Source organism: Delphinus delphis, chromosome 7 (genome assembly GCF_949987515.2).
Source record: "Delphinus delphis chromosome 7, mDelDel1.2, whole genome shotgun sequence".
NCBI lineage: Eukaryota > Metazoa > Chordata > Mammalia > Artiodactyla > Delphinidae > Delphinus > Delphinus delphis.
This window is the reverse complement of record NC_082689.1, coordinates 60,654,319-60,677,747: the sequence shown is the minus strand read 5'-3', so window position 1 is coordinate 60,677,747 and position 23,429 is coordinate 60,654,319. Positions and strand designations below refer to the sequence as shown.

General features: G+C 40.1%; 1 protein-coding gene across 3 annotated transcripts in view; it reads right to left on the bottom strand.

The window, feature by feature from the left end:
- Positions 1 to 924: 924 nt before the first annotated feature.
- Positions 925 to 23,429, bottom strand: part of SLC25A12 (solute carrier family 25 member 12) — a 174,281-nt gene continuing 151,776 nt past the window's right edge. For all 3 annotated transcript variants that reach the window (XM_060016587.1, XM_060016588.1, XM_060016589.1), the window contains 5 exons: positions 8,242 to 8,382; positions 6,268 to 6,406; positions 3,549 to 3,707; positions 3,349 to 3,439; positions 925 to 2,032 (listed from right to left, as the gene is read on the bottom strand). In XM_060016587.1, the coding sequence (XP_059872570.1) occupies positions 1,834 to 2,032; positions 3,349 to 3,439; positions 3,549 to 3,707; positions 6,268 to 6,406; positions 8,242 to 8,382 (729 nt within the window). In that variant the 3' untranslated portion in view covers positions 925 to 1,833. The remainder of the gene's footprint in view (positions 2,033 to 3,348; positions 3,440 to 3,548; positions 3,708 to 6,267; positions 6,407 to 8,241; positions 8,383 to 23,429) is intronic.

Sequence of the window (23,429 nt, the reverse complement as noted above, 5' to 3'; positions counted from 1 at the left end):
TTATTAAAATATAAATATGTACACATATTTATATACATATATATGTATGAAAAACAGACCACAAATTTATACTCTAACCTGTTAGCAGTGATTACCTCTGGGGCAGGGAGGGTAAAGGGAGAAGCAGGGTAAAGAGGGTACTTTCACATCTCTCTCTCTCTCTTTCTATATATATATATGTGTGTATATATATATATATATATATATATATATTTTTTTTTTTTTTTTTTTGGTCCTGAAACTTTTGCAAGGACATATCTGTGGACTACTTGCTTACTTTTAACCGGTGGTAATAGCAAAACAACTGTATTGCTATTTATTCCATTCCAATGAGAACAGCTGAATACATTTGGAAATAACTTGGTTTCGAAGCAAATTCTTTTGTTCCTGGAGGGCCTCGAGAGAGCCTATAGTGTGCTACAGGGCTGTCAGCCATCAGTTGATGAACCACGTGTAGGATATTAAGTGACTTGGTCCAGCTCCAGGCTCACCCCTTGAAAATATTTGCATACATTCTCATATGCCGGCTCATTGGCAATAGCAATGATGTTTTCCCAAAGCACTTTGCTAAAGTAAATAAATTCTGATGCTATACATCAAATCACAACCAGAGCAAAGTGTTGATGTGGCTGTCAAGATGCATGTTTAGATCTAAATTAGCAATCACACCCTTTGGTGAGTGACTTTTGGAATAAGTTTGTATTTGGATTCATAATGAAGAGCCTAGACCCCACCAAATTATGAGATACAGCTTTTCTCTTTCTTCTGCACTCCTCTCACTCCACCACAGCCCTTTCCAAATCAAATGATTTCCTATAAAAGTGGGAAAGAGGGAAACCTGATCATTAGTTATTGGGAATCGGTAGTGAATCAAAATAAAAAGTACTATCGGTACCTTTATGAAGGAAAATCCAACTCCATGCATACATTTTGGTGTGCATTTTATTTTTGATTGGAATCATATCCATATGAAGGAAAATTGCCAAAGTATTCTTTACTCTTTTGAAAGCTAGGCCCTTGCCTTGCTGTGTCAGAGGAAGGCAAAACGAAGCCAGTAATGCTGGAGACATCCCTGTTTCCATATGCACACTGGCAGGAGAGGAGCTGTCTAGGAAATGCCTTTTGATTGATGAACAGAGGAGAATCTATACACACGTGAAATATAAATAGAAACCTATCAGTACACACACAAGTCATTAACCTGGTCCTCCGGCATCCACTGGCATGCATCTGTTCCAAAGGGTCTCTTCTTCAATGGTCTCAGCACTTTGTCTCATTATGCCTCTTATCAGCAAATACCTTTTTATTCCAGAAGGGAAAACAAGCTAGGAATTAAATACATCCAATACTGAATGCTTTATTTCCGTAAGTCACCAATAAGAGAATGAATTTAATTTCAATACATTTATTTTCGTGTAATTCTTAATAAAGCGCTTTCAAAACATTCTGTACATTTCAAGCCACTCAGAACCGCATTACATTCTATAAATGTGATTTGTCGGGATGAGGTGCCAAGATGTCTCTGTACAAAGATGTACAATATGTACAGTCACTGTAAGTGCAAGCTGTGCGAAGCAGTCTAGGACAGTAACTCATGCCAAGGCTTAGAAAACGTTTCAACACATAAAACTAAAGGTTCAAACTGCGTTGTATTTTTTTTTTTCCTGGGCAAATGATTAGTTTATAAACAAATATATGTATATGTCATATAGAAAGAATAGTTTGACCCCTCAGCTCAGTCAGCACCATGCAGCTGACTGGATGCGTTACGGGGCTGCTCTCCTAGGCCTCTCTCTCTAGGGCGCCGTTTTGCCGCACTCGAGGGTTGTCTCATCACTGAGCTGCCGCCGCCACCTTTGGCTGGGCCACAGCAACACTAGGAGGTTTAAATTTGGGGAGATAAAGGCCAAACTTGTTTTCGATGCCAGCAAAAGTGGCTGTGGCGAGTCTGTATCCGCCGATGTGGTCGGGATTGGCAGGAGGAAGGTCTGCGATGCGCGACTTAGGTGTTGGTTCTGAGCCAGAGGGTTTGCTGTTGATAGGGAAAGCCAATGGTTAGTGGGCTCGAGACTGATAAAGACGGAAAACTACTGAACACTTTCAATCTGACCCACGTGCCTCAAAGAAGAGTGTCTGTCCAATGAGTTCCTTGTCATTTATGCTGCATTAGTCATTTATGCTGCATTAGTCATTATTTATAGCTACTTTGAAAGCAACACATTCACATATTTGATTAAGAGAAATGGCTTCAATTTCATATACATATATAGATCCACAGAAAAGAGACCAGAAAAAATACACTCAAATATCACCACTCTGGGAAGCAGGAATACGGATGATTTTCTCTTTTCTCTTTTTGTTTTCCCAATTTTTTTACACTAAGCATAAATTAATCATAGAAAATTTACATCTTTCTTTTATTTTGACATAATTTTAAAAGCTAACTTTTAAGGTAAGAGACTCACGAAGGTTATTACTAAAATTAAAGAGAAATAGATATAATGCTTACTTTTCCAGGATGTAAAAGTATAGAAAAGCCTGGAATTGTGAGACTGCCGTTCTTACTTTCTTTGTGTTAAGTCCCTCTACTTCTTGGTTCAACAGCTAATTCCCTACTTGGCTTCTGAGCAGGAAAGGGGTTCACAGGTTTATGAGGAAAAGACTCAGATACAGAATTTGATCTTCTGCTGAAAAGCTGGTAATTGCTTCCTTTGGGTAAAACCTTCGCCAGCAAATTCAAGTGATTCCTCTTGTCCACAGCACAAGCTTCAAGTACTAAGCTTCAAAAGGCCCAATTTCTGGCCTAAATGTCACCAGTGATTTTGTCCATGGGCATAACCTCTCTTTGAATTTTTTTTTTTTTTTGCAGTAAATCAGTTCTAAGAATGTCTATACCTATCTAAGAATAAATTATGGTGAATAATGAAATCTTGGGGGTGTGAAAGGGCTTCACTGAGTCTTAGAAAGTTTACAAAAGTGTAACTAATACAAATTTATATTACTTCTGGAGAAAAGGCCATATATAATAAAATCCAAATAAGGAGCTAAATCCATGAAGCTCAGTATCTGCCTACACGTAGAAGACAGTTCTTCACGTTACATTTTAATTTGCTGCCTCCCTAAACTTTCCCCAAGTAACTGCTTAATACTTGTATGATGTCACCCTGCCAAGGTCTTACTCCTCCGACACTGAAGCTTCTCAAGTCCACTGTCTGTTTTAAATGTGTTGGTCCTGCAGGATCCTCTGTCCTGTCAGTTTCTGTTCCAAAGCTGCCTTAGTAGGCTGAACAAAGACCTGTTTGGGGTTTTGGTGCTTTCTTTATAAGGGAGTTGAAAAGCTGCACTTACAGGCCTCCAAAATCAATGTAAAACCACCGCTGGAGAAGTTCATAGGTGACCAAAGTAACACCAAACTGGGGAGAGGATCGAAACACTCGAGCTGAAAGAGAAAGACTGGGGCAGTTAGCAGCAGGATGACTACGGCAAAGACAACCAGTAATGGGACCAGGACCCCAATGCCAGCCTTTCCACATGGCCCCAGCCCCTACCTGCGGTCCCTTTCCAAAACGCAGAGGGCCCTTCTTCCCGGAGTATCTTCCTGAAACAGTCGATGACACCACTGTAGGTCGTTTGGCCAGCGCGGGCGGCCACCTGCAGTCTTGTCTTGATGACATCAGCAGGGGTCACCAGAGAAGCGGCAGGCACACCTTTCGGGAGAAAGGCACATTTAATTCATCCAAAGTGCCTTAACAAAGGAGAGACATACTGCTAAAACTAACAATACAATTAGCAGCTTTAACTAGAAGCTTCTTAAATAGATACCTGGGTGCTAATGGAAAAAGGATCTATAAGCCTATTAGCTGCTTCAATGGGGTCAGGGCAAAGCTCTTTTTTTTTCTTTCTGAATTAGGAAAATCACTCTATATTGCATGATCCCGAAGAACTGTGAGAGGAAAAAAATGCAGCAACATGACTAGGACAATCCCCAAGTGTTCTTTAGGTTTCAATTATTTTACCTCCTTTCTTTTCTTAAATAAGATACAGTATTTTCATATATAATAGAAAAAATGAGGATAATGCCAATTTAATGAGCTGCTAAATATATCTGATACCAAGCTGTAGTGTTTTTTGCTGATTCCTGTCACCTTACTGTGCAAGGTGACTATCAACACTCATATATCCACTCACCCGTTTGAGGGGCTAACTTGAGAGCTGACTGTGCCCCTTTCAGACATGCTTACATGACAGAAGTCATTACAACTGAAGCAGAGGAGGCCAGGCAGGCAGTTAAGGAACGTAAGGGAACTGATCATGAAAAGGCCTTGTCATCCGTCCCCTGTGCCCCAGCTCCCCGGGGCCATGTTAAGATTCAGCAGCAGCAGGACACACGAGATGGATTTCACAACCACACCTTTCACTTATAAAACAAAACAGGGAACAAAGGAGCAAGATAATCTTCCTCAGGGGGAAGAAATTCAATTTGGCCTGAATATCACCAAATGCTCACTAGGCAGATGGGGCCGTGACTCTGGGGGGGGGGGGGTTCTGTTAGAGACGAGGCAAACATCCCCCCGCAGAGCCCTCTACATTGTTCAGACAGAACTAGGTAAACTGCCGCCTTTGGAATGTTCTGAATTCTGAATGTTCTCAGTGCCGGCCAGCAAAGCTTTACAGGTAAAAATTAGAACAATTCATCTCTCATTCTGAAAACTGACATCGAATGTCTGTGGGCAAGAAGCTGGTGCTGACAGTTCCATGAAAATGTTTACTTGGTTCCGTCAACCACTGGCAAAACGCCTGCCCATGATAAGACTGTTCTTTGCTGCTGCCTGGACAGCAGAGAGAAAGGACTGGGGGGAAGATTTGCTGGCCCTCACTTAAAATGGGGAGGCTTTGGTGAACACCCAAAAGGAACTGGATGAACACTCGGTGCCAAGACTGAGCAGGCAGCTTTACTGGCTTTCAAATTATAACTGCAAGTGACTGTCCCAAATAAGGGCTCAAGGCTCCCTGGGAGAGTTTCTTGATCATCACAAGTCATTCCCTATCATTGTGGATGAGAAGAGTAACATGCCCACCCGACACCCCTGGAAGCAAGGGCTCCTGCCACACACCACACTCCAGGGAGTGCTCAGGCTATCCTGCTGTGCTTAGCCAGCAAACCAGAGGAGAAGGTGCCCAGTGAGCCACACAGCAGTGCCAGGAGCCAAGTGGTAAGAGCCACCCTAAGCACCTGGGGACAGCCCTGGGTTTGTGCTCATTCACCTTGCCCGTTTCTCTCCCTGACCAGCTGTAACGGGGAGCAAACATGCGCCCTTTCCTTCTTCTGTCACATCCGAGGGCTGGTGCAACAAAGGACGCCTGGTCCTCCCCTTCTATCCCGAGTCAGCTCCCTCACAGCTCAAGAGGAAGGCTGGAGCATGAGATCAGGAGGAAGTGTCTTAGTACCTTCCTGCACTTGTTGGGCTCCTCTTTCAGATGGAATCTCTTCTGTGCTTAAATCCGGTATCTTAGACCAGATGAGGATTTTCATTCGTTCCGTTAACATTTACTGAGCTCCTATTATTACTATGTTGGCCACGTAGGGAAGGCAAGGATGAACAGAGTGAAACCCCTGCCCTCAAGGAGCTTCCAGTCCAGTACAGGGGGTAAAACTTATGCAAACAACCATTAATACAAGACAAAAAGTGTTAAGCGACAGAGAAGAGACGCCAACGGAGTGCAAGGTGTGTGCTGGGGAAGTACGGCTCACTTTGGTCTGATGAGGACAATGGCAGAAGGAACAGGAACAGCTTCCTGAAGCAAACTCGATTTTGAGCCAAATCGTGTTGATTCCAGTATACAGAATTAGAAAGTGAGAGCATGCTTAGACCTGTGCGTCAGGATGAGGTACAACAAAGCAACTGGTTTGATGAAGAATTTTTCCACCTTAATGCTTAGCTGGCTGCACCCAAGGTTTCAGGGGTAGAGGAGGCTAAGGAACACGTTACTGATGAAAGCCCAATTGAGATGGGCAGAGCTAATTTGGCTCTAAGTTGCTAAGCTGCATTAAGCTGTTTATCCACATTATGCAAATGAAATTAACTCTCATCAGAATTACAGCACACCTCGCAAAGGAGAAAAAGGGATCATATTTAAACTAAGTCAGATACAAACAATAACCTTTCCAGAAATAAAGGGGGAAAGCACATACAGATTCTGTACTTCTTAAAGAGAATGTAGGGGGAGGCGGGGACTCTTTTGGTTTAAAAAAAATATTGTAGTTACCTGCCATGGCTCCAGCTGTAAGGAGATATATACCTCCCACGTGTCCGTGTTCATCAGCCAGAAGTAGTTTGCAGTGAGCATAAACAGGAAAATAGATTGCAGAGAAGGGAATGTCTCGGAGGAAGCACGCTTTGGCACCCTGTCACACAGTGAGGAAACAGTGCAAAACAGTTGTGTAAACAAGGTGTGAATGCCCACCAGGGATCCAGGGTGACAAGCCTGAGATGTCCCTCAAACAGCTTTGGGACTGATGTGGAAGGGAAATGGGAGAACCAGCCGGGCACAGGGAAGTAGAGAGACACGGCTCAAAGTTTGAGAAACACTGGTGGACCCAGGAGTCCTAGAGTTAGTTAACTGGGTAATGATGGTATTCTGACAACTAAGCATTTTCTGGCATTTCCAGTATAGATTCAGATTTTAAGGTTAATAAAAATTCAATGCTCAAATCTCTAGGCTGCTTGTTCTGTTTGGCTTTGGTGAGTGCCAGGGGAAGGGCGTGTGGGTGGGAACAGACTTAGAAACCCAAAATTAATAGCTTGATTTCAAAGCAACCAGCAAAGGCAGCCCCCAAAACTAACAAATTACCAATTCAACCCACCTCAGCTTTGAGTCCCTGAAGTACCAGGTAAGAAGCTATGGACAGGAGCAGTGGAAAAGGAAAGTGACTATTTTAGGGAAGGGGAAAAAGAAACCACCAATCTTCCCTCCTCATTCCCCATGTCCTAAATAGCAGAGGACGGAGGAAACCCAGACAAAATATTTTAGCAGGAAATTTCCCTGGGAGTAGAAATCCAGCCAGGTACAGCTTGTCTCAGTGACTGAGGTCGCAATGAACACCTTCCTCAACCCCACTATTCTACTCCCCAGGCTTTAGCTAGCCAGGCAAAAACTCCATCTTTGGTACTTGTTTCCCCGATGGCTCTGTTTTTAAAAGACAAACTCAAACATTAAAAAAAAAAAAATTCCTGGGACTCTCTGAAAGATGATACAGAGAGAAACAACTTTAATCAAATCAGCTCTCAAAGGGAATTCCAAAAAGGATGGAAGCTGGGGGCAGAGGGGAGGGAATATGTACAAAACTCTCTCAGGATAGGCATCATTGGTTTACTGGTCTCCTAAGAGCCTTGTAGCTGTGTGATTCTAATCTAGAGAATTTCTAATTTCCAATTTGTAGCTACAGAAGCCAATTTACACATTTCTACTGTGATGGATCTATAAATAAATCAGATGCTGTGGAAACACAGTTGTCTATAAAAGCTAAATTTACGTATACCCCCTTTATACCAGGCAAAAGAATAGAAAGAAATATTCTTCCTTGTTTAAGAAAAATAATAGCTTCTGCTCCATTACATCTGATGTGTAATGATGGGAGTAAGTACACCTGTGGGGAAGGACTCTGTTGACTGGCGTTTTGCTAAAGTACAGTACACCCTGGTTTGGTTTGGTTTTGTGTTTTTAAATGGAATTCATTATTGACAAATCCCACCACTTAACTTCTTAAAGACCTGAATCCTACCAAACTCTACTACTGTTTCACTGTGGTCAAATTATTAAGACAAAGAGAAGCTCCTACTGGGAAGATAACAATAGAGATAACTCAGACTCAAAATAAACGTAAGACTATTTTGAAGTCCTAAACCAGCCCCAAAAGAACACCAAAGAAACTTCCCAAACCCACCATCAAATAAAAGGCTGTGAGCCTGCAGCCAGCTGGTCTGCAGGGCTGGCCTCCCTGCTGGCAGCTTCATAAAGGCCTGAAGATGACAACAGGAGAGCGTGTTTGTATATCCCAATGCCTCTAATAGAAGTGTCCTGGTTTTTCCTTTTTGTTTGATTTTCTACTCCAGGGACCACCCTGCTGGACAAGATTCCTTTTCCATTTGGCGGGGGAGAAGTCTGGTTCCACATTTTTTCACATTTCTATTGAGTACATTGCAACCTCTCTACTGAGATAACCCAAGGGAATCTACTCACCTTATACAGACCAAAGAGTCCCAGGTCCCGGAGCACATTCAGGGCACTGACCCTGGGTCCTGTGGTGATCTCTCCAGCTACCTGCAGGCGAATCTTGACTATCTCCAGAGGGTTAGTAAAGATGACCTGAGAGCCACCAGCCTGCAGGCAAGAAAGGAGAGATAGAGCAGATTTCCAAATCAGCCCCACCAGAAGTACAGGCAAGAAAAATCCGGAGATGCCTCCACATTGTACCACTTTACGCTTCCCTCTTCACGGGGGAATGAGAGTCTGATGCTTTGGCCTATGCTGGAGGGGCTCACAGGGATGGCCCGAAACTCTGTCTCAAGCTTTGTTTCTATTTGAAATGTCAAGAGTGTTTCCCAGAGCAGTCTTTCCAGGGTTAACCCAGCCATATGCAAAATGGCAAAACTAATAAACTCATTTGGAAAACAAAAGTGAAGCCAGATGTGGCAGCACGAGAGCCAACGAAAGGGAAAAGATGGTAGAAGATTGACTGGTATCTTTTACCATGCTGGAGCTAAAATTCGGATCTACAACAGTTTCTTTCCTCTTCTTAGCAAGCATTCTCCTTAGCTCAACCACCTGCTTCTGCTTCACTGGATTGCAGAGCAATTAACACAGAGGTGTTTCTGCCCCACGGAGGTGGCTTAGGTCAAAGGGGTAAGTCTCCTCTAGTTCAAATTCTAAAATGTACTATCCTGAACAAAACTCTGAGACAGATCTACAACTACACCCACACAAAAGAAGATAATTTGGAAGGACAATTGCAGTATCATTTCAAGACCAAACCAGAAACACTGTTCAAAGACAGAGCTGGAAAATGGAACATCTAGTTACCATGAAAACGAGGGGGCAAATCAAAGCCACACTCCACACTCTCTAGTGGTGGGTGACTGACAGAGATATTTGAATTTGGCTAATGAAAGTGTATTTGCACCTGAAATCTGTTAACTAGTGGTGGGGGGGAAATGTTTAACAAAACTGCTACCAACTCCTTTTTTGGTTTCTGTGAGAAAGAAAAAAAGTGTTTATGTGTATGTGTGTACATATGGATATATAAAAATAAATAAAAATTTAAAAATATATATATACATCTCCATTCATGAAGTGAAAAAAATCTCATTTCCACATCTTCATCTCAAGTGTAGCTGTTTACATTATATAATCAGAACCACATTCGTATAATCATAATACATTATATAATCATAACTTCACTGTAATAGCATGTCACATGTGAAACAGGAAACGGGTACCTCACTGGTGATTCTAATTCCACAGGTATGGGTGGACTACAAACAACACCCATAGAACTCACAAGCAGGGGCTTCCCTGGTGGCGGAGTGGTTAAGAATCCACCTGCCAATGCAGGGGACACGGGTTCGAGCCCTGGTCCAGGAAGATCCTACATGCCGTGGAGCAACTGAGCCCGTGCGCCACAACTACTGAGCCTGCGCTCTAGAGCCCACGAGCCACAACTACTGAGCCTGCGTGCCACAACTACTAAAGCCTGTGCGCCTAAAGCTCGTGCTCCGCAACAAGAGAAACCACCGCAATGAGAAGCCTGTGCACCACAACGAAGAGCAGCCCGTGCTCACCGCAACTAGAGGAAGCCCGTGTGTGGCAATGAAAACCCAACACAGCCAAAAATAAATAAAATAAATTTATAAAAATTAAAACAATGGGGCTTCCCTGGTGGCGCAGTGGTTGAGACTCCGCCTGCTGATTCAGGGGACGTGGGTTCGTGCCCTGGTCCGGGAAGATCCCACATACCGCAGAGCGGCTGGGCCCGTGAGCCATGGCCGCTGAGCCTGTGCATCCGGCGCCTGTGCTCCGCAACGGGAGAGGCCACAACAGTGAGGGGCCCGCGTACCGCCAAAAAAAAAAAAAAAAAAGTAAAAATTAAAATAAGTTATAAAACAAAAAATACTCACCAGCAACATTCAATGCCACCTCAGTACTCTACCTTCACTCACACTCCCGTTCATTTTTTCTAAAACCCACAGCCCTCCCAGACCTTTTCCAAGGGGGAGCAACAAGTCCCAGCCCATTCTCCTAACTGGCCAGGGGCTATAAACCAACTAAATACTCTTGTTCCAATCCTGATCCCTTATTCCTATCAACATCCACAACTGCCAACAGTGACACAAGATTCCTTTCCTCTTTGTGAGGATTCCTCAGGGCCCTAATCCTCTTTTTGTCCACCAAGCACAGAGGGTGCAGCAATTTGCTGTCTCTCTGTGGACTTCCTGCGACTCCCAACTCTACACAATCCAGACCACTGGCACACAGGCCCCTGAATGACGACTGACCCAATTTTACATGTTGGTTTGCCTGTGTTTCTCTCTCTTTTAATCTAGGGCACTGCGGGCAGGAGGAAGTATTTCAATGTTTCAATCGAAGCAAACAATACTTTCAAAAGGATTGCTGGGTGAAAAATTATGTCAAAATGATAATCCAAGTAATTGCTCCCCGTAGCTAGCATTAAAGACCAAACCAATCGAAAAAGTTTACTACTTCCCTGAAATCTCTTGTTTAAATAATTGTTGCAAAGGCTATCTTTGGGGAAATGCGCTTTATGTTCTAAACTAAAGCAGATTAAATTAAAAAAAGAACCAATTTTTATTATAATCGCCCAAATTTGCCACCACCAGATGATGTCAACCCCTGGGCGCTACTCATTAAACATGGACGTTATGTTTAAATAAATACAAGGTTCTTTCATGTTTTTAACCATTAGTAAATTATAACATCCTGCAGAGCAGGAATACTCCAACTAGCGCTCCCCCCAGCCACAGCTCCCTCCTCCTCGCTCTCTCACAGACCCTTCTGGAAACAACTGCCAGGTTACTGAGGTTTGTATTTCTTTAACAACTCTTCAAATTTCTTTCCACGGGTACATGTAATAGGCTTTCAATTAGAACAGTACACAACTAAAAGAAGGACACACAAACACATTAACCACTGCACGCTTTGAAGATCTGTTACCCAGCACATATACTAAGTCCCAGCAACGCACTGGAAACAACCACAAAACTAAACATATATATATATATATATATATATATATATATATGAAATATGACAAATGAGTGTGTAAACAATGAAACAATGACACTATGATCAAGGCACACACCGTGAGTTTGTTTCACACCTATGTATGTACTCTACTATGACTGAAGGAGAAAATTTCTACCAATTTCATAGTCTGTATATGCTTTAAAAATTAATAATCATTTTTAAGAACTTTATGATAGACCTGGGAATATGTAGACAAATATTATTCCAGATGAAATGGAACAAGACCCCATGGGGCACTCCTAGGTAAAAATCCTTTCTGGGTCCCCCGTTTCTAGTTTGTAGGAAATAGGCTTCATTCAGCCTCCTTGACCTTCCCATAGTTCCAAAGGGCAGATTCAAACAGTCGCTTTTCAGGGAAGGGAGGGAACACAGAAACAAAGCAGGAGCAATCAAGAAACAATACTGCAGCCATGGGGCGGGGTCCTGGTGCCTCTGCAAGGAATATACATAACAAAATACCTTTGAGTTATTCTGCAGGAACTAAGCCCCCTACCCAGGTGGAGGACGGTAACTTCAGGTTGAGCACAGGATTCCTGGAACACTGCCTGGTTATCTCACCACCAACCAATCAGAAGAAAGGTACACAGTGGAAGATAAGGAAGACTCTGACCCCCCTCCCCAAATGATTCACCCTTTAAGAACTTTCACGGTTGAGCAGAACCTTTGAAGTTGGTTTTTGGACACGAGTCCGCCTTCTGCCCAGACTGCCGGGCTCCTAAAGCAAACTTTCCTTTTCCAACCAACACTTGCCTCTCAAGTACTGGCTTTCAAGAGGCGAGCAGCTGAACCTGACTTCAGTAATACAGAAACACTGAGTAATAAAGATTGCTATCTAATTTGTCTAAAACTTTGGATATTTTATAACATTTGAAGGAAAACATACAAGGCAAATACAGATTGTCCTTTTTTTTTTTTTTTTTTGTGGTGGTGTGTGGGCCTCCGTTGCGGAGCACAGGCTTCAGACGCGCAGGCTCAGCAGCCGTTGCTCACGGGCCCAGCCGCTCCGTGGCATGTGGGATCTTCCCGGACCGGGGCACGAACCTGTGTCCCCTAAATCAGCAGGCGGACTCTCAACCACTGCGCCACCACGGAAGCCCCTCAGATTGTCCTCTTTTAAACGCTGAGGTTAACCACTGTCACACATATTAAACTGGGAACAGGGGGCAGGGGGAATAAGATTTGCAATTAATTCAATCACTCTGATAAGAAATGTAGTGACAAAGAATGAGGATTATGATGTTATCACATCCTTAACTTTTTCCCCTCTGAGAAACAAACACCAGGAAAATATCATTTTTCCTCTATATTAAGATGCTACTGATTATTAAGTGATATCATGAATTTAATAACAGCTTTCCACAGGGAAAAAACACTACTTACAGTAAATATAATCACTTAATATACAGAATTTCAGAGATGTTAAATTGTGAAATAAAAATATAATTTTCAATTTAAAAAGTACCTGTAGTTTTACAAATATGCTAACGTTTGCTATTTTAAAAAGCAATAAAATTAAACAGAAAAAAAATTTTAAATGCCCATAAGTAAACAGTGAAGTAGAAATAATTATATGCTCTTAATAAGGCAATAAGATTAGGTAATAAATCATGTCAAGTGACATAAACAGAACGTAAAGTATTAGGTACCCATTGGTTACAAATATATCAAAATTTACCTAAGTTTATCAAAACCAGAATAGCTTTAGAGATGAAAACATTGGTTGCTCCCCTGGAAGGAGAAATAAATAGCTAGGAGAAAGAATTTGCAAAGCATATGCTGTTATAGCTTTTAAATTCTGAATCATATGAATGTATTAACTATTCAAAAACAAAAAACAGACCCCCCACGAGCACCACAAATAACAAACAGAACTGGCCTTAGAAACAATGGCTCTTTTTACAGACTAGGTCCTCTCTCTCATATTCTTCCCCATGGTAAACTTGGTAATTCATACACTTTAAATGAATTTTTAAAAACTAGTTAGCACTTGTTATCTGTGGATCCAAAACTTTTAAAAGGCTTACCAACATACACATATATGAACATCAAAAAAATCTAACCAATTAAAGCTAGTGATCTGAAATAATAGACACCAAGATAAATAAAATTTCAGGTTAAAGCATGATGATACGCAACTATAACATAAATATATATGGACGTTTAATGTGTGTGCATATGTATGTGTGTTCATGTAAGTATGCAAGCATAAAGTTAAGACCACACTGGTTCCTGGGGATGGGAGTGGGAGAAACTATTTCCAAACAGCTCTTTAAAGAGATGTGCAAGCTCAGCTTGCCAAGAAAGACATGGCTTAGGGAGCTGGCTAGCTACCAATTGTGGCTCCCAGGATTAGTAAATGCTCCAACTAACAAGTGGACCTCTTGCTGCACCTATACGGGCATGGGTATGGGTGTGTGTGTGTGTGCCCATGTGCACATATAGGCCAAAGACAGAAGAGTAGAAAGATTCCAGGTTTGGAAGGCTGTTGACCTATATGGTCGTTAACTTTGTAACTTTAGATAGGTCATAACCTTTCCATTCCTTGGTTTCCTAATATGACAACAGAGATTCCAACAACCTCACAGAGTTCTTGTGCACTAACCTAAGGTGAGAGTGCTACGCAGATTGAAAACACCTGCAGCATAATGGGGTTACATCAGTCCTTTGTTGAGCAATAAATACATTTTGAGTTTTATGACTTATCCATTCAGAAGTATCTACTCCCTGAAAGAGGTAATGTGATCAGTCAGGTAAGTGCTCTGGCTAAGTTTAACAACATAAAAACCAGAGAGATGATTAGAAAATACATGTAGGTCAGTCCCTTTAGACTTTTGAACTTCCTGCTTTGCTGACTCAGAAAGACATTAAATTTTTTCCCACTTAGGTTTATGAATGTGTCTAAAAAACTCTATATCATCTTTTTCTTTTATAAAACCAACACAGAGACTATTAAGATAATTAATAGGCAAGTCACAGCCTGGGAAAAATATTCATAACACATACACCTGACAAAGGACTGTATCCATGATTTATAAAGAACTCCTACAAATCAATAACAAAATATGAATAACCTAATAAAAATAGGCAGAAGACTGGAACAGATACTTCACTGAAAAAGATGTAAAAAGCCAATAAACACATGAAAGGATGCTCAATATCTTTAGTCATCAGGGAAATGCAAATTAAAACCACAGCAAGATATCACTTCACACCAAGCAGAATGACTAAAACAAAAAGACTAAAAATATCAAACATTGTTGAGGATGTGGAGTAACTGGAATATTTGTACACTGCTGAGGAGACTGTAAAATGGTCCACCCACTTCAAAGAACCAACAGGCAGTTTCTTTTAAACTGAACATACATCTACCCTTGTCTACTCTTAGTCACCCAAGAAAACTGAAAACATATGTTGACAAAAATATTTGTACAAGAATGTTTATAACAACCTTATTTATAATAGATAAAAACTGGAAACAACCCAAATGTCCATCAATAGAAGAATGGACAAGCAAATTGTAGCTAATTCATACCATGGAATAATACTCAGTAAAATCAAAAACAAACAAAAAACCCAATACTGATACCCACACAATAACAAGGATGACTCTTGAAAACACTCTGTTAAGCAAAAGAGGCCAACCATAAAAGAATGCATTTCGTGCGAGTTGTTGATATGAAATCCAAGAAGGAACAAAACTGTTGACAGAAATCAGAATGGTGGCTGCCTGGGGGAGGGGAGGAATGACTGACTGGAAAGAGGCATGAATTAATTTTCTGGAGTGAAATGTTCTTTATCTCACTCTTGAGTGGTGATTTCATGGATGTATACAATTATTAAAACTCATTAAGCTGACAGCTAAGTTTTTTTAATACATTAATTATACCTAAATAACATATATGTGTATATATATTCAGATATATGCTAAATTTCTATGATATATATCTATGTAATATTTTTAAAAAAGAAAGAAAAGCCACTACAAAGTTGAATGGTCTCATCTAGATTTACTTTGACACATGGAGAAGGCCTTGATTTGATTCCCTAAGACAGCATCATAGAACAAAAGGAGTTGGTCTTTTCTTTAAAATCAAAATATTTGGGTGTACATGAAAACTGCAGCATATATTAGCTGTGTGATTTGGGGTGAGAGTTAGCCTGTCTGACCTTCTGTTTCTCATCTACCCATTTTATAGGAGGTGGTAATAGTGCATGTTAAGGTAATTGGAAAAATTCTAAGTTGACAATGAAGTATTGATATTATTCCTGCACACAACAGATACCATAATTAAACACTCAATTTTATATATATATATATATATATATATATTTATTTAATAAATTTATTTATTTTCATTTATTATCTTTGGCTGTGTTGGGTCTTCGTTGCTACCCGTGGGCTTTCTCTAGTTGCGGCAAGCAGGGGCTACTCTTCGTTACGGTGCACGGGCTTCTCATGGCGGTGGCTTCTCTTGTTGCGGAGCACGGGCTCTAGAGCACAGGGGTTTCAGTAGATGCAGCTCATGGGCTCTAGAGCACAGGCTCAGTAGTTGTGGCGCACGGGCTCAGTTGCTCCACAGCATGTGGGATCTTCCTGGACCAGGACTCAAACCTGTGTCCCCTGCATTGGCAGGTGGATTCTTAACCACTGCGCCACTAGGCAAGCCCTAAACACTCAATTATATTTATGTCTGATATGGACATGTAATATCTGTATGTGTAACATATATGTATACATTTATACATATATAAAGGGAGGCTTTCTAAGAGAAAAATGAAAACATATGGCCTGACAAGAACGGCTTACCTGTGAGAACAATGAGAAAAATTATTTGAAACCTACTGTTACACATACATTACTCATAAGCATTCATAACAGATATTTACTGATTAACTGTATCCATATGCATACGCTCTCATCTCATCCCCACCTAAAGAAGCGTGGAGAGATTTAATCTAAAGTTCGAGTTATAGATACAACAACAACAAAAAAATGTATCACATCTAAATCATAAATTCTGAACTATTAAGTTTTTTTTGAGAAGATTTTAATATAGATATAAAATACGTTTGGTTAATGTTCCCAATGAAGATTTAAAATTTGAAAACGCACACTCTGTTTATAATTCTGTTCCCAAAGGTTATATCTATGTCCAAAGTGAGAAGCTCCACTGTGATTTTCTGCTGCCCTTAGAAAGTGAGAGCTGCTTGCATTTCTAATCAGGAAGTCAGAGCCAACAAAACTTCCATCTGGTTTAAAAAAGAATGTGCATCATATGGTCACCTTATCTATGATAAAGGAGGAAAGAATATACAATGGAGAAAAGACAGCCTCTTCAGTAAGTGGTGCCGGGAAAACTGGACAGCTACATGTAAAAGAATGAAATTAGAACATTTCCTAACACCATACACAAAAATAAACTCAAAATGGATTAGAGACCTAAATGTAAGGCCAGACACTATCAAACTCTTAGAGGAAAACATAGGCAGAACACTCTATGAAATAAACCACAGCAAGATCCTTTTTGACCCACCTCCTAGAGAAATGGAAATAAAAACAAAAATAAACAAATGGGACCTAATGAAACTTAAAAGCTTTTGCACAGCAAAGGAAACCATAAACGAGACCAAAAGACAACCCTCAGAATGGGAGAAAATATTTGCAAATGAAGCAACTGACAAAGGATTAATCTCCAAAATTTACAAGCAGCTCACGCAGCTCAATATCAAAAAAACAAACAACCCAATCCAAAAATGGGCACAAGACCTAAATAGACATTCCTCCAAAAAAGACATACAGGTTGCCAACAAACGCGTGAAAGGTTGCTCAACATCACTAATCATTAGAGAAATGCAAATCAAAACCACAATGAGGTTATCACCTCACACCAGTCAGAATGGCCATCATCAAAAAATCTACAAACAATAAATGCTGGAGACAGTGTGGAGAAAAGGGAACCCTCTTGCACTGCTGGTGGGAATGTAAATTGATACAGCCACTATGGAGAACAGTAGGAAGGTTCCTTAGAAAACTAAAAATAGAACTACCATATGACCCAGCAATCCCACTACTGCGTATATACCCTGAGAAAACCATAATTCAAAAAGAGACATGTACCACAATGTTCATTGCAGCACTATTTACAATAGCCAGGACATGGAAGCATCCTAAGTGTCCATCGACAGAAGAATGGATAAGGAAGATGTGGCACATATATACAATGGAATATTACTCGGTCATAAAAAGAAACGAAATTGAGTTATTTGTAGTGAGGTGGATGGACCTAGAGTCTGTTGTACAGAGTGAAGTTAAGTCAGAAAGAGAAAAACAAATAACGTATGCTAACACATATATATGGAATCTAAAAAAAAAGGTTCTGAAGAACGTAGAGGCAGGACAGGAATAAAGACGCAGATGCAGAAAATGAACTTGAGGACACAGGGAGGGGGAAGGGTAAACTGGGACAAAGTGAGAGAGTAGCACTGACATATATACACTACCAAATGTAAAACAGATAGCTAGTGGAAAGCAGCTGCATAGCACAGGCAGATCAGCTCAGTGTTTTGTGACCACCTAGAGGGGTGGGATAGGGAGAGTGGGAGGGAGACGCAAAAGGGAGGGGATTTGGGGATATATGTATACGTATAGCTGATTCACTTTGTTATACAGCAGAAACTAACACAACATTGTAAAGCAACTATACTCCAATAAAGATGTTAAAAAATATATATAATGTGCGTGCATGGCTGTGTGTGTGTGTGTGTGTGTGTGTGTGTTTATGTCTGTACATGCACAAAAGCACGTCTATAAAAGCATTAGGAGGAAATATACCGAAATGTTGACAATGAAAAATAAAACTTTCATTTGGTAATATCTCTGCTCAAAGCAAAACACCAGAAAAAATTAAGGTTAAAAATTTGTGTGAAAGATCAAAGACCTAAATGTAAGATCTAAAACTATAAAACCCTCAGAAGAAAATAGAGGTATAAATCTTCATGATCTTGGATTAGGCAATGACTTCTTAAATAAGACACAAAAAGCACAAGCAACAAGAGAAAATATAGATAAGTTGGACTTCATTAAAATCAAAGTCCAGTTCTTCAAAGGACACAGTCAAGAAAGTGAAAAATATTTGCAAATCATGTATCTGGTAGGGTACACTAAATATATACAGAACTCTTGTGTGTATACAGAATTCCCTAAATACACATAGAACTCTCACAATTCAATAATAAAAAACGAACAACCCAGCTAAAACATGGGCAAATATTCTGAATAGATTGTTCTCCAAAGATAAACAAATGCCAGTACATTCATGAAAAGATGCTCAACACTGTCAGTCATTAGATCACAGTAAGATACCATTTCATACCACTAGGATGGCTATAACGAAAAGACAGATAATAATAAGTATTGGCAAGAATGTGGAGAAATCAGAACCCCCATACATTGCTGGTAGGATTGTAAAATGCTGCAGCCACTTTGGAAAACAATCTGGCAGTTCCTCAAAATACTAGTTAGAGTTACCATATGACCCACCAATTCCACTCCTAGGTATAAACACAAGAGAAATGAAAACATATGTCCACAAAACTTCTTACATGAATGTTCACAGCAGCATTATTCATAATAGCCAAAAGGTGGAAACAACCCACGTGTTCAACAACTGATGAATGGATAAAAAAAATGTGGTATTATTGGTATAATGAAATATTATTCAGCAATAAAAAAGGCCTGAAATACTGATACATACTACAACATGAATAAACCTTGAAACGTTACACTAAGTGAAAGAAGCCAGACACAAAATATTGTTTGATTCCATTTATATGAAATGTCCAGAAATGGTGAATCTATAAGGACAGAAAGTTTACGAGTAGTAGCCTAAGACTTGATGGGGAGAGGGCGGGAAAATTGGAAGGCAATAGCTAAAGGGTACTAGGTTTCTTTTGGGGATGAGAATGTTCTAAAATTGACTATGGTGATAGTTGCACAGCTCTGTGAATATACTCAAAACTGCTGAATTGTACACTTTAAGTGTGGGGAATTGTATGATATGTGAACTCTATCTCAATAAAGCTGTTATTTTAAAATTTTTTCCTGAAACATAGCAAGCATTCGATGAATGAGAGAATGAATGAAAGACTGAACGAATGGAAACATAAACCAAGTATGAAAGAATATAGATTAGAGACAGAAGTGGTTTGAATCTCAATTTTTCCATTTACTAAGTGCTTGATTTCACTGAGCTTTTAGTTTCTTCGACTCTAGCTGGGAATAATGAGATAATGCCTATAAAGTGTTCAGTCCAGTGCAAGAGGCTCAAGAAACGGTAGCTATTATTACAATGAATTATAATCATAAGCACGTATTTTCTTTGGTGACATGTAGAAATGAAGCAAATCACGATAAGGAATTCTACTTTCAAATTACCACAGTGGAATATGTTTAGATATAAGATTAGGTTTTATCTGGTGAGAATGGTCAGAACTACCCTTTTTCTATGAGATATAAACATTTCCTAAGTCTAGTTCCTTGCACAGGAAGAAACTCTAAATCCTTCTCAGCCTTGACAGCTTGTTGGATGAGAATGAATAAATGGAAGAAAGAATGAATGAAAACATACCAAATATGAGTTAATAGAGATTTGGAGACAAAAGTGGTTTGACTCTCACCTTTGCCATTCACTAAGTGCTAGATGTCTCTCAGGTTTTAGTTTCTTCAACTCCAATTGGGAATAATAATGACAGAATGCCTATAAAATGTTCAGCCCAGTAAGAAAAGTCCCTACATGCTCATTAGCATTCTAGCAGATTAGCACTACAGTAAAAGCAAAACCCAGCATCAATGATAATAGTAATACTGTAGTTGAGTGGAGTGGTAGGCTCATGGATGCTCATTTTATTATAACTTTTTGTTTATATAATGCGTTCTCTTTTGCATATATCTAATATCACATACTTTTAAAAACAGATCACAAAATAAAACAAACAACAAAAAAACACATAATGCTTAAGGACTGGATATTTTCATTTCTTGGTCACCTCAATGATCTAGTTAGTGTACATCATTTTTCCTAAAGGACGGCACAGTCATTTTCAGAGCAGTAGAATTTCCCTCCCATATGTAGGGAACTCAAGACCCTAGTCCTAGCTGATTCTTCTGCTATGGAAAAAAAAAGCTGTAAAGTCAATACTAACTGCTCAGTTTGAGCCATTTCTTCTGAATTAATCTGCATTAGGTCAACACATTAGGTATTGGGCTGGCAAAAAGGCTTGTTCAGTTTTCTCCGTAAGATGGCTCTAGTAGCACTTAGTTGCCTTTAACTTCATTCAAAATAATTTTGTTAGACTGTATGTGACAGCTGTCATATCAGCATGCATTTAAAAAAAGACTTGTCAAAATTGGTGAATTTTTGTGTAGGCATTTTAATATTGAAGATGGAAGGAAAAAAAGCAACATTTTCGGCCTATTATGCTTTATTTGTTATTTCAAGAAAGGTAAAAACGTAACCGAAATGCAAAAAAAGATTTGTGCAGTGTACGGAGAAGGTACTGTGACTGACTGAATGTGTCAAAAGTGGTTTGCAAAGTTTCGTGCTGGAGATTTCTCTCTGGATGATGCTCTATGGTCGGGTTGAGCAGTTGAAGTGGATAGAGATCAAACTGAGACACTGAGAACAATCAACGTTATGCCATGCAGGAGATAGCCGACATACTAAAAATAAGCAAATCAAGCGCTGAGAATCATTTGCACCAGCTTGGTTATGTTAATCGCTTTGATGTTTGGGTTCCACGTAAGTTAAGCGAAAACACGTTCTTGACCGTATTTCCGCATGCAGTTCTCTACTTAAATGTAATAAAAATGTTCGTTTTTAACACAAATTGTGATGGGTGATGAAAAGTGGATACTATACAATAATGTGGAATGCAAGAGATGGTGGGGCAAGCGAAATGAACCCACCAGTCACACCAAAGGCCAGTCTTCATCCAAAGAAAGTGATGTTGTGTATATGGTGGGATTGGAAGGGAGTCCTCTATTATGAGCTCCTTCTGGAAAACCAAACGATTAATTCCAACAAATACTGCTCCCAATTAGACCAACTGAAAGCAGCACTCGACAAAAAGCGTCTAGAATTAGTCAACAGAAAAGGCATAATCTTCCAACAGGATAATGCAAGACCATATGTTTCTCTGATGACCAGGCAAAAACTGCTACAGCTTGGCTAGGAAGTTCTGATTCATCTGCCGTATTCACCAGACATTGCACCTTCAGATTTCCATTTATTTAGGTCTTTATAAAATTCTCTTAATGGAAAAAATTTCAATTCTCTGTAAGACTGTAAAAGGCACCTGGAACAGTTCTTTGCTCAAAAAGATAAAAAGTTTTGGGAAGATGGAACCATGAAGTTGCCTGAAAAACGGCAGAAGGTAGTGGAACAAAAGGGTGAATTCGTTGTTCAATAAAGTTCTTGGTGAAAATGAAAAACGTATCTTTTATTTTTACTTAAAAACCGAACGGACTTTTTGGCCAATCCAATACATCTTTAAAATTGAGTGATGTTTGGAAGAACAGCTGCACTCCTCTCACTTGGTGGCACTGACAGCATTCAGCCAAACACCCACAGGACACTCCACATTCTATCACCACCCGTACCCAGGATCCTGAGGGTTGGGTTCTCCTGATTAGCCTCACGGGCAGCCACTCTTCCTAGTGTTTATCTGGTGGCTGCTTACCATGTTTCATTCAGCAAAAAGAGTATTCCTATATTCCACAGTGCCTGATATTCTATCAGCAGAGGCTCATCCTTTTTGTTTAAGGTTATTCTCTGTTGAAATATATAGACTTTTGGGAGAAGTAGCAGATTGTGCTTTAACAGTCATTTATACTGTAGTGTGATCGAATTCATCAGTAGAAACTCAATAATTATACATTTTCTTTCCTCCCTGAAATGAAGAGATGTAGGGGAAACAGGGAAGCAGAAAGTGTTTGTGGTGAAGAAGTACATACAACCTAATCATCCTCCTATAGCCCAACCTGACTATTTTTCACACTGTCAATTTCCAGCTAGACAATCCATCAAAGCGTCCAGAAATGAGTCAAAGCGTCCAGAAATAAGTCTCTTAAGGAAGAGATTCAGACTGTCAGCACAACCCTCGAGGCACCCCAGACTTCAAGAGAAATTCCCAAAGTTCAAAAATAGAAACAGGGTCAATACCTAGGAAGAACAAAGGAACCAAATACCTGATTATAATTTAACCACTTAGGTCACATGTCAGACAAGGGAACAAGTCAGGTTCATGGGCAAAAACCTCTGGATATTACAAATGGAAACAAATAATTAGTTACATGGAACACAGAGAGCATGACTTGGAAGATTTCTGACAAATGTACACAGTGTTGCAGCAAAGCTGAGTTAGGAAATTTCTTAACCAAATTAAAACTAAAACCACTGAGAAAAAGAATATTTATGATACGCAATGGTTCTTTCATTAGAAGAGAAACACTTACAGCAACTAATTGGGGTAAAGAGGAGAAACAACAGTAAGAACTAAGCAAAGGTCTTAGTCTATGTCCATTATTTGTCCTACATGAAAAAAGTTAGCCAAAGACATGAGTTTTCTCCCTGAGAATGCACTTGGGCATGTGTGCAGGTATAGCGGCAAATGCACGTAAGTACACACGCGCGCACGCACGCACACTCACACAAAGGGAGTGCGCCAAGCTACCTCTTCCATAAGAACTTTGGTTGCAGAAAGATGAGGACCCAGGTATGTGCCAGGCTGACAAATATCATGAAGGAGAATCCAGAGCACCCTCTCTCTCTGACCCTCAGGGAATCTTCTCTGAATTAAAAGCTGCAAAGGTCACTGACCTCATCACCTCAGGTTCCACAAGCAACTGAGGAGGGTTTAGCCAAGACTGTCAGCCAAGTCAACTGGAAGCCATTAAGGGTTTCAGGGACAAAATGGACTAAATAAATCTTTAAAAAAATCATGTACTACCAAATGTGAAAGGAACACCACAAATAAGATGAGTTGAGCTGAAAACTTAGATTTGAGAATTGGTCTAAATCCAATGTCATGCTCACACTTTAAAGACAGAA